The sequence below is a fragment of the Gymnoscopelus braueri genome (assembly GCF_963280865.1).
Source record: "Gymnoscopelus braueri genome assembly, chromosome: 10".
NCBI classification, from domain to species: domain Eukaryota; kingdom Metazoa; phylum Chordata; class Actinopteri; order Myctophiformes; family Myctophidae; genus Gymnoscopelus; species Gymnoscopelus braueri.
This window is the reverse complement of record NC_137611.1, coordinates 20949259-20961817: the sequence shown is the minus strand read 5'-3', so window position 1 is coordinate 20961817 and position 12559 is coordinate 20949259. Positions and strand designations below refer to the sequence as shown.

The 12559-nt window shown below is 41.3% G+C and overlaps 1 protein-coding gene across 1 annotated transcript; it reads left to right on the top strand.

The window, feature by feature from the left end:
• Positions 1 to 5273: 5273 nt before the first annotated feature.
• On the top strand, positions 5274 to 9440 carry LOC308093939 (uncharacterized protein). The gene is made up of 3 exons (XM_080440346.1): positions 5274 to 5810; positions 6983 to 7167; positions 8316 to 9440. The coding sequence occupies exons 1-3, from the start codon at positions 5586 to 5588 to the stop codon at positions 8869 to 8871; spliced, it is 966 nt and encodes a 321-aa protein (XP_080296472.1). The 5' UTR covers positions 5274 to 5585; the 3' UTR covers positions 8872 to 9440.
• The last annotated feature ends 3119 nt before the right edge of the window (positions 9441 to 12559 follow it).

Here is a 12559-nt window from a genome sequence, read left to right as displayed (position 1 = left end):
AAAATAGAGTGGTTATGGCGACCCAGTAAAATCCTCAGTGTTCATTCATCCATTTGTACTATGTGCGTACAATACAATACAAATGTAACACTTAGGATTGTACTGTACAGTGTACAATACTGAGAAAGCAAGCTATGTGGAGGGGGTACTAAAATCATCCATTCCCAGGGTTGGACTATGGACCAGGCCAATCGGGCTAGCTAGCGCCCAGAGGCTTCTGACCTCCAGGGGCCTCAGCCCCAGCTAATTTGAGTGCAAGACCTCTGGTTGTTCAGGCAAAGTGGTGATTCTTTGCCCAGTACCCAGGGGCCTCAGTCCGGCTTGGCTGAGGATCCTGGATACGGCATAGGACCTGAGCACCAGGGACATACCAAACAAGAATGTTTTTTAATAATAATGATCATTTGGTCCCTACTCCATTGGGGTATTTGTCACTGTGTATTTGCATACAGTGTAACGTGTCCTCCCATCCTACGCATCAGAAGCAGTGGGCCTGTGGGCACTATAGAGGCGTCGCCTGGGGAGCAGTTAAGGGTTAAGTGTCTTGCTCAGGGACACATAGACCGTGGCCGGGAACTTTTGTTTCCCAGGTAGCCTCATTCCGCTATGGCTGCCATAAAAGTTAGAGTTTTGGGCTATCTATGGTGGTGAAACTGAAATGATTACATCAGTAGGTTACATTTTAGATGCAGTATGGCAAATGTGCATAATGACCTGTGTGTTGAGATTTGACTTTAGATGTCTTAAAAATGGTACAATAAAAAGTGTTGAAGTAATCACAGGACAGTTTTGGATGTCCTGAATAGGAATCCATTGTATTTGTCAACAACCCCAATAAAAGTACTTTTTATAGAAGTCTAAAGTTGAGAATTTTGTCAGTGTTATGAAGCAAATTCCCTTCAGGTTTGGTAATAGTCTGTGACATTATATAACTCATTACAAATGTTAACGTAAAAAGTATTGATTGTACACCAAAAATTTACAATCTACTGTACAAGTACTTCAGCGTGCAACCGCCATGCAACAAAGTATAAATTGCGCTTAATCTGCCCCCATCTATTCCAATACATAAACAACTGAATTGTAGGACAAATAGCATCCACTTTTGTAGAGACACAACCCTTAAATACTTGAACCCCAGCATCCCTATTGTGGGGGAACATTCGGCAAAAATAGCAGATAACAGCTCACATTACCATGCGTTGTGAGCTTGTAGATTGGCTATTTTTGGTGCAGAGATTTGGTGTACAGTAGTAGGCCTACATGGAAAAAGCAGTCCAACTACAGTTGCAAATCAGGTCTGTTTTACAAAGACTATATGGGGTGTAAGTGGTTAATGAGGATTCACACAGCCACGTCTCTGCTCTTCACTCTCTCATACGCTTCAGCTGGTTTGGCAAAAACGTGAGGGCGACTCCCCGAATGACCCCCACACCCCCTCTTTATGAGACACAGTAAATCACACGCAATTGCACCGACAGATGCAGTAAAATCTTATCTGCTCATAATGGCAGCCTTTCAGCGTGACATCACCGCATTGGCCATTTTTTAATGTTTGTGCAAGTTTATGATTTCCCCCCAAAACTGGAAGTCAGATGCCCTGCCTCATAAAAAGACATAAATCTTTCTGTGTGCAATATTTTTATGGACACCCCCTGCCTCATGTAATGCCGACCTTAAGGTCAGTAGAAAGCATTTGCCAAGGGTACGGGTCATATTTTACCACCCCCTCCGGGGTAACAGGAACCAGGTTTTTACTGCCAACTCGTAATTAGAACTTCCTTCTCTCTTTTTCAGCTCAAGGAAATGTATCAAGTTCGTCAGGTGGACTTTCAGAAATGATGAATTTCAGGCGTACGATTTCACCGTTTCACAGGTAGGCAATGTGCTCTTTTCTTTTCAGGACAGGAAATGTTTACATTTTTACAGCCAAGCGAGCAGCCACTGTATCCCCCAATACTTCAACATGAAGTGGACAGCTTTGAGCTCATTTGTTGATTTAGGATCAAAATCTGAACAAACTTTATATGAAAAAGATATCCTCATTAATTTCAATTCAATATTGTCCCCAGGGGGGAAGTTAGTTTTGCAGTGGCTGTTCAGTAATCAGTGATAAAAACTATTTTTATGGGTCGCGAGTAAATGTCTCTTTTTTATGTTTCCTACAAAACATTTTTTTTATTGCAAATCTAAATAAAAAATGTACTGAAATTTCAGAAATCATCAGGGCTGTCAGTGTCAACCCTCTTGGATTCTGCAGGAGTCTCCTTGATTTCAACCACATCTCCTTGATTTGGTATCAAACTCCCAAAATTCACCAGAACACAGGAAATAACATCTACTCTGTTGAAAGAATCCCCCCCCCCCCAGAGAAAAAACTAGATTCTCACAGTTGGATGTTGGCACTGGCAGGCCTGATACACTCATACACAATCAACAACAACCCCCGCCCCTCTTCTTTCTTTCTTTCTTTCTTTCTTTCTTTCTTTCTGAGCGTTTAATACATCTACCTTGTTAGTGCAGCATAGCTCTAGTCTTATGTCTTATAGTGGATGTGTTAGTGTTTGTCTCCCTCTAATGGTGGGTTATGGCACCTGTCTTTCCAACCGCTTTCAACAGTATTATTATTAGTCCATTTGAAATGTCTTGAACTAATGTTTTCCACAAGTTTTTTTGTTGTTTGTTTGTGAAACTCGAACAATTTTAGCTTGATTGCCCAAATGGTAACTTTGGGCTGTTGTTTGCATAATCCATAGCTCCATCCAAATCCATACCTATTTTTATGGTTTTCATATGTGTGGTATCCATTTTTGAAGTTAGGCTATATATATGTTTTAATGTCAGGTCAATCTCAAATGTTAAAGATCAGGTCAAGGTTAAATTTGACCTCTGGGAGAGCCAGAAATGGAAACAACTTGATGAACATTCATGTTTTCCTTTTGTGAAAACTGTCATTAACAGGTAACAAGAACTGCTATTCATTATTGCATTAGTGTAAATTTAAAGTAGTAGAATAGGAGTAAAATTAGAAAATAGCCGATCTACAAGCTTGTGAGCTTGTAAGTCGATAGATTTTAATACATTTTAGACATAACTTGTGAAAACGGGACATTCTGCATAATACTTTTACTTTTGGTACTTCAAGTATATTTTGATACCTATACTTTTGCACTTTTACTTACATTTTGATGCACTTTTACTTACATTTTGATTACCAGACTTTTACTTGTAACAAAGTGTTTCTACATTGCAGTATTGATACTTTTACTTAAGTACAACATGTTAGTACTTTTTCCACCTCTGCATGGGAATGACATGTATTCACCTCATCATTGACATGCAGCTGTTTGTTGCGAACGCCCAAGTGCAGCTTACTATGAAACCGTGCTCGGGTTGTGTGTGTGTGTGTGTCTGTGTCTGTGTCTCTGTGTGCGTGCACTGCCTGTGTGCAGCCGCCAGAGTGCGCCATAGTGCAGGAATGTAGACAATGCTCTGATTAAAATGCACAACAGCCTGCAAAACACACACACACACACACACACACACACACACAAAATGTCAATGTTCTCTCCCCATCACGGTGAAATAACACGGATTACAAGTCCGTAAATACACAATATTTTCGAGCTGCGTTCGCTTCCAGCGTTCGCGCGTCTTACTTGTTGTAACCAAGCAGGTATGCTGGAACCAGCCGATGCAGTCCTATAATGTGATGGTGCATCCCGGTGGTGGGATGATGCATATTATATAGTCATTCCTCAGCTGCGTTGCAAAACTGATGCAGGGATCAGCACTGGAAATGCATGTGGTTGCAGCATATGGGGAGCTTGACAGAGTGAAAGTCGAGGGCCTTTTGGGGTGTACAGTATCAGCAACAATCTTGAAGTGTTTTCTGTCAACTAGGCCAGTGGTTTTCAACCTTTTTCGTGTCAAGGACCCCCAAATTGACACATATTAGGCCCACGGACCCCCATTCGAAAAGATATGCCAGGGACTCAACCATTTTGATTTCTGGGGGGTCCCAATCTACACTGTATCATCATCATTTAACTCTGAGAGTGTACAAATGGAACCAAATGGACCTGTGAGGGTCCATTTGGTTCCATTTGTACACTCTCAAGAGTTACAGACACAAAGGTCAGTTTGGTCCTTAACTATTCATTTGGCTGGGGACCCCCTGGAACCCCCTCAAGGACCACTAGTGGTCCCCGGACCACTGGTTGAGAACCACTGAACTAGGCCGAAGACATTTGAACAGATAGAGCAGTACCTGGACACTGCTCATCTCCATCCTGACAGTGTTTCATCATCATCATCATCATCATCATCATCATCATCATCATATTCATCATCATAGTGCAAGAGATAAAGTGCAAGAGATACAACAAAAGGCTATATTCTGAATGTAGCCTTTTGTTTTATCTCTTGCACTTTATCTCTTGCACTATGATGATGATGATGATGATGATGATGAAACAAGCACTTTATGACCGGCACTTTATATTTCTGAAGGTAGCCTTTTGTTTTATCTCTTGCACTAGATGCGCCCAGACTTATGTTTTATGCTATGGTGTTTCATGTCTGTTGTTGTCCTGTACCGTCTGTATGTTTTAAACCACTACTCCGGCTGTAGACCTATTTGCCCTTCGGGGACATTAATAAAGACCTTGACCTTGACCTTGACCTTGAATTCTTCCTACACTCATCATCCACCAGTTTGGAATCTCTACAATCCCACCATTGGCTAAATCGCCCCCATTCTGTTGTGAATGTTGCGAATAGTGATGTCCTTTACTCATCCTGAAGAGCAAGAACATTAAGCAGAGGCTGGTACTGTAATTTAATGGTCTCACACACACACACACAGTCACACACACACAGACACACACAGACACACACACACACACACACTCACACTCACACTCACACTCACACTCACACACACTCACAGTAAGTCAGTCACACTCAGTCAGTAGGTCAGTCAGTCAGTCAGTCTCTCACACACACACACACACACACACACACACACACACACACACACACACACACACACACACACACACACACACACACACACACACACACACACACACACACACACACACACACACACACACACACACACACACACACACACACAGAGAGCCGTGATTGACAGGTAGCCCCACCACGTGATTGCCACATGGATGTGTGTATTGCCAGTGTGACATTCCAACTATTGTCAGAGGACTATTGACAACATTTCCAACATTCTATTCTAGGGTGCACCAGCTCAGTGCCATAACTGTGTGCATAATGAGCGGCAGGAACAGATGATTACAATTCCAGCGAGTTCTAATTTATATCTTGACTCTTTTTAGACGATTCTGTGGTCAGTGTGTCGTTCACTGCGGCTCACAGTGGAGCTGGGAATGAGGACTCATTAAGTTGACAGATTAGGTCCTGTTCTTGCTCATCGGGGGGGGCATCCGATTCTCATTGGCACTTTGAAGGGTGAAGTCAAGTGGTCGCTGAATGAATCCCGACTGCATGTGGGCGTAAAAACACTGAAGAAAGAAGACTTAAAGTCGGGTGTTTTAACTGTGATGGCAGAGGGAACTGAGAACGATTCCATCCCGGATTTGAAAGAGCTGGAGAGCAAGCTGGGCATGAAGACACCGGAGAGCCTTCTGATGTGGATGAGGGATGCAGCTCAACACCAAGAAGATCCCTGGAGTTCAGATGATGTGGACAGAGACAGAGTGGATCATCACGACGCCAACGTCACTGACAGCTTCTGCGACAAGATTAGACAGTTGAAACTGGAGATGGTAAAGATTTGCACTGTTTTCATAATAGTCGTTATTTTAGCCTATACCCGCTAATCTGTTTGTGTGATCTCACAAGCCCACACAAGGATGTGTGTGTGTGTGTGTATGTGTGTGTGTGTGTGTGTCAATCATATGCGAGGGCTCATTAACCCGGTGGGCACAGTGTTTCCCAACACCACGCTGTGGAGCCCCGCCTTCTCTCTGTCCCTGCCGGTGACATCGCAAAGTTCCGTGACCTTTAACCTCTCTGACCCGCCCCGGTGTGTGTGTGTGTGTGCCTATAGTTTGAGTCTTATATTTTTACACTACAGTAACTCATACAACTCGTTCTAGTTTGTTGTGGAGTTTGTCACCTGAATGTTTATTATTATGATAGACAATGACAGCGGTTTCAACACTCCTCCTCAGCTGTCTTTCCCTCATTCACTTCCATTCATTTTACACATTCCAACTCTGAATACCTCTGTTCAGTTCATCTGTGTCTAGCTATCCTGCTGCTGTCACCTTTTACTTCATCATCATCATCATCATCATCATCATCATCATCACCCATCAGTCTTCTCACTCTTGTGGGGTCACAGTCACACGCACAGACAATTTTGTATTAAAAAGGCCTTAAAAGTCATTAAATTGTAACTTTATAAATGTGCAGATACCCTGTATACACTTATACTGTAAGTTGGTTGTTTACTGTTGAGTGAGAAAACAATGTTGCACATTAAAGGACGATATCACCCATTTTCAACCTAACTTCATATAGTTGGTCCTCACTAATGATCATTATTTCATGGTACCATTTTTGTCTACCCCGTCTGTGTCACAGAGGAGGGCTGTGGACAGTACAGAAACCCGCCTTAATGAAAATAAATATAAAATAAATTAAATCCTTTATAATAAAAAAACATGCCTAATAATGATGTCACTCGAAAGCGGGTTTCTGAAGTGTCCACAGCCTCCTATATGAGACACGGAAGAAAATTGTACCATTTTATCATGAGCATTAGTGAGGACGAATTGTATGAATATAGGTTGAAAATGGGTGAAGACGTCCTTTAAGCTAATCATCACGGGACCCCCCAAATTGTTTTTTTTTGGGGGGGGGGGGGTTTCCCAGTTTGGGAACCACTGGTCTAATCCACCCTGACATACTCCTTCCGTTCCCGCCCCTGCAGACCTGCTTGCGTTCTGCCGACGTGAGGATCCTGCGGCAGCTGGTTGCGGTGCACGAGGGCATCGAGGCCGTGCGCTGGATGATGGAGGAACGCGGCGCCCTGGCCAGCCGTAGCAGCAGTCTCACAGGCAGCCTGAGCAGCCTGGTCACCATCGAGGGGCTTGGACCTTCTATGTCCCCCTGCAGGTATCCAAACATTTCCTTTACTCATACTGTAGTTTGTGTCTGAGTATAGCTTAGTTGGTACTAGAGCTCTCGCCTTCGGATCACAAGATCATGGGTTTGATCCCAAACTTATCGTATGAGTAGCATAAGTCCTGGGAGCTGATGGTATAGGTGTGGCGCTCCACCTCAGCAATCCACCTCCCAGAGGTCTAGCGCAGTGGATTTTCAACCCTTTTCACATCGAGGTCCATTATTTATTCGGCATTTGAGTCACGGACCACCATTTGATGAGATTTAGACTCTCAGACCCAAGACTTAGAATATTTTGTTATCGTTGGATAAGATTTTGTCCACAATTCCATGCTGTATTGATGTTGTTACCAATAGGAGAGACAACATGCAAACGTCGATCAAAATAAAATTATTTAATTAAGTAATGCAAATGTTTAACAATAATTTAACTCTTGAAAGTGGTCAAACTAATGGACCCGTTTCATTTTACACTGTCAAGAATTAAAGATCTATAAGGATCCATTTGGTTACCAACTCTCCATCATTTAGCTGGGGACCACCTGGAACCCCCTCAAGGACTACTGGTGGTCCCAGGACCACTGGTTGAGAACCACTGGTTTAGTGCATTGTAACGGGTATAGCTCCTGCGTCCTCGGCTGATACCGACAATAAGCCTCTCCGGCCTATTAACTGTAGTAAAAACCTGGGTGTTAATTTAAGTCTGAGAGAGTGTAAAAAAAAGGATGTTCATTGTCAGGGTTAAATTGATGCTGAGGATATTACTGTGCAGGTTTCCTCAGTTTATTTAATTAAATTTGAATTACAGTGGTCACTTTCTCAAAAGGCTTGAGGCTATTAGTCAACACTAAAAGGATATTTGATTAAAAAACAATTTGTAAAATATAATTAAACTATGAAAACATTGTAGAGTTGCCACAAAATCAATGAAAAATGACTGATAACATATCTCGGAGGCAAATATTGTACTTTTACTCCACTACAATTATTTGAAAACTTTAGTTACTAGTTACTTTGCAGATATAAATGATTACATTATAAAACATACATTAACCACTTCAGCCCTATGTTAAACCTAGGCTATTTGAAAATAACCGATCTACAAGCTCGTAAAACATATTTAATATTTGCCCTGGCAGGGAGAGCCCCAGTCCGACCAGCCAGCTGGATCCAGATGACACTGCTGTGTGTGAGGAATGTACAGAAGAAGAGTTTGACTGCGACAATGATCTCTCAAACTGTGCTGAGAGCTACTTTGACACGCTGAGCCGCGAATCTGCGGAAGAGAGGCCTGCTAGTCCTTCTTCAGCCTCCACTCCATGTTTCTCCATGAGGGACGGGCACAGTCACACGTGGTCAAGCACCAGTCCTGGCACTGCCAACAGTCTGGCCAGTGCCACGCCGCTGAAGCTGCAGGACTCTGGTGCAACAACACAGAACCTCAAAACCAGCTCTGAGCCAGTCAGGAAAGCCTTGGTCAGGGCCGCGTCTTCCAGGACTGCCAGGAAGGCGACGAACAATTCCCCAAACCAGGGTCAAACCCACCATGGTCTCCCTGAGGAGAGCTCCAGAGCCTATAAGGACGATCTGAAGGAGGAGGAGGAGAAGAATGCGCCCAGTAGAGAGGAACTTCTGCTGGGCTATGATGCTCAATGGCGCTGGGTGGAGTCCCAAGATGATGTGACATTTTTATGAGATTCCATAATAGCATAATGCACAATTTGAATTGACTGATGATGATCCTTGGGTTTGGCAGTTCAGTTCAAAGTGCCAATGACTGCAGCGGGCCTTGCAGTTATGAAGCGGTTAGACATGAATTAGATCCTACATCCGAATACAGCTCTCTGCACATGTGTATGGTTCTTGGTTCTGGTGATAGAAAATAGGCCTATTTTTATAACTTTTGCTAAAGGGAATACTCTACTGCACACCATGAAGCTGCGATGCTTTATGTCTTAACTTCATGTGACGAAGAGTGATGAAATGTGTCTCATTAGGATGATATACACACATTTAATGCTGCATGGTGCATTCAAAGTCACCGTTTACTGCTCAGTTGGACGGAAGTGAAGATATCACTGAAATGCTGTTTAGATTTTCATCTGTTGGGTCATGGTTTTCTCATTCTGTGTATTTAAAGCCACCAAGAAAGATGGTGTTGTAATTGTTTGTTTATTGTACACATAATTTGCCCCATTATGGGCTTCACAGAAATGTGTAATAATCACTGCTTGTGACAAAAACGTAGGGCTTCCAAAAATGATGCCATAGCCTACTGTGAATTACATTTGTGATGTAATGAGATGGTACATTGTATATCATTTTCATTTTTGGTAATAAACTGCATAAAATGAATTTAACATGGTAGTGTTGCTGAGAGTGACTGAAAAAACGAATTATAGTGGAGTAAATTAAGTACAATATTTGTAGTAAAGTAAAGTAAGTAAAAGTACTGACAATTGGAAGTACTCCAGTAAAGTAAAAGATACCTCAAAATTGTACTTAAGTACTGTGCTTGAGTAAATGTACTTAGTTACTTTACATCACTGCCCTTTATAACATAATAACATCTATTGATATGAACATTCATTAGAACATCCTGCTCTTCTTTTTTGAATTAACACTTATTCAAAAACATTTTCTCAAAAATCACCCACCACCGTTCACATTGCAAAGGTTACAGGGGCCCATTTCTTACCCTTATACCAATGGTTCTCAACCTTTTCAGGCCGTGACCCCCCAAAATAATCCTATTTAAACTGGGGACCCCCTAAAATAATCATATTTGAACTGGGGACCTCCCACCCTGATAAGCATTTGGAATTGAGTTGAGGCATTATATTTAGTTAGACTTGGTTCCACAGGTAAAAATAGCCGATCTACAAGCTCACAACGACTCGCGTTGAGAGTTATTATGAGCTTGTAGATTGGCTATTTTCACAAAATAATTTGACAATTTGGCCAATGTTTGACCATTTTTTATAGTATAGTTTCTTGATTACTTTTGATGCAGTAATGCATGGTCTTATTTATTTTCTTTATTTTAGGTATCAAAAAGGTCTGAAAAGCCCTTAAATTGTCACTTCAACTGTCATCTGGGGACCCGCCCCCAAAGAAAAATCATTTGGGGACCTCCCTGGGACCCTCATGGTTTATTTCCCTTACCATGAATTTTCATTGAGTAAGCGTGTCAATTGCGCCCTCTAGCGACGCCATGAGGCTTAGAGAAGATGGACGATCTTGCGTTGCTAGGGAACAGCTTGTGTTAAAGTTTATTTACAGTGTGTCACAGGCTCACAGCTACTGATATTTATAAACAAAACACTGCAACAGGAAGTAGGCTAAGGCTACACTTGCACACATTTTATTAGCTTCCAGCTACTGACGTTTATAAACACTGCAACGGGACATAAACTTGGACCCATTTCATTTGGAATGTTTATTTAAAGTTGACAAAATGTGAAAAGGTATTGTCAACACTACACCTCGCGTCACAAGGCTTGTGTCAACAGTGGTGAATAAGTACAACTCAAGTACTGTACTTAAGGTACAATTTTGAGGTATTTTTATTTTACTGGAGTATATCCAATTTTCTATACTTTTACTATTTGTTTCTATTTGTTTTTGATTATTACAAAACATACAGTAACAACTTCAACCCTATACATACTCTGGCTATTTGAAAATAATCGATCTACAAGCCCACAATGTGTTGTGAGCTATAATTGGCTATTTTCAAAATATTTTTAATAAACTTTATACATTTGAACTTGTGAAATAGGACATTCTGCATAATCAGTACTTTCACTTTTGGTAGCCTACTTTCAAGTACATTTTGATACAAATACTTTAGTACTTTTACTCAAGTAAATTGTGAATACCGGACTTTTACTTGTAACAGAGTAAAAAAAATAGTTATTTTTCCACCACTGTATGTGATTGATTGCTTGATTGCTTGATTGATTGATTGATGGTTTGATTAATTGATGTACTTTATTTAGTAAGACATGGGAGCAACAGTACATGGAAGTACAAATTCACAATACAAGGTCTACTAAACTGGAAGGCTCATAAAGCACTAAGCTTGTCATACAATCAGCTTTAAGGATAATTCCTTTTTAACAGGTCGTTCATGAAAGTCCTTGCGGTCTTGTTTCCAATGAGAACCTGTGAGCAATTGGGGTTAAGAGTCTTGCTCAGGGACAAATTTCATATCATCGGCACATATGCTGGGATAGCCTGGAATCAAACCTGGGGCAACCAGGGCCAGCTGGTTCCCTAGGCGGGCTCACTAACCACTCAGCTATGGCCGCCCCTTATAGCTGTAAAGTAACCTGTAAAGTAGCTGTAAAGTAACCTGTAAAGTAACCTTTACAGGTTACTGGTATGAAAAGTAAAAAATATGTACAAGAGGCTTGGTGGGGGTTAGGTTAAGACTTTGACAGGGCAGGGGCCATTTTTGAATTGCAGCCTCCTGAAGGTGTTTCTTTAGGGCAGTTTTGAAAGTGAGTAGGGTTTACACTCCTTTACTCCTTTGTCAACACTTTTTTTCCACAAATCTTTATTTATAACACTCATGACATACAATATACAATACAAACATAAACACAAACACAAAGTTAATACAACAATACAACAACATCAGAGCCAGGGGGATTTACTAACAGAAAACACAAATGGACAGTTCTTGCAGCTTTCTTATTTTTTTAGTCATACATTGTTTTAATGTACTGCTTGGCTTCCATCTCAAACACAATGAAAGAGGGTTTGGAATTCAACACCCTGTCAGTCAGTGTCAACCATCAACCATTAACTCTATGGTGTCTACACACCCACACGCTGCTCTGACGTCACACACTGGAACCATACCAGGAAGTGTTCGGCTAGGTCAAGTATTTGCATTTGCCCCAGCAGCTTAGCGTTGCCATATCCGCTTATTTTAAGCGGATTTGGGCTTTTTTTCTGTAAAGTTGCTTGTACAAATTGGTAGTTGCGGGTTGCAGTTTTTTGGGCTTGTTTCTAAAGTGTACTTGCTTATTTAGGCTTGCTTCCTATTTTTTTTTAATTATTATTTCAACCAGTGCTTCTCAAATATTTTCATGAAAATGTTTTCTGCCAGGGAGCATTTGTGTTGTTAGAATGTTTCAAAAACGTTCCAAATATTCCACATTTTATTGCAAGAGTATGGAAACAAGCCACACTGTGCTTTCTTGGGTTTAAAATCCTCTTAACATCCCTGTGCTTGTCTTTGCAAATTGTTAATAAAGTATTCCTCAATCAATCAATCAATCAATCAATCAATCAATCAATCAATCAATCAATCAATGTGACCTAAGATGCTTCTTTTGGACTAGTCTTCCTAGACATGGTTGCTTATTTCTCT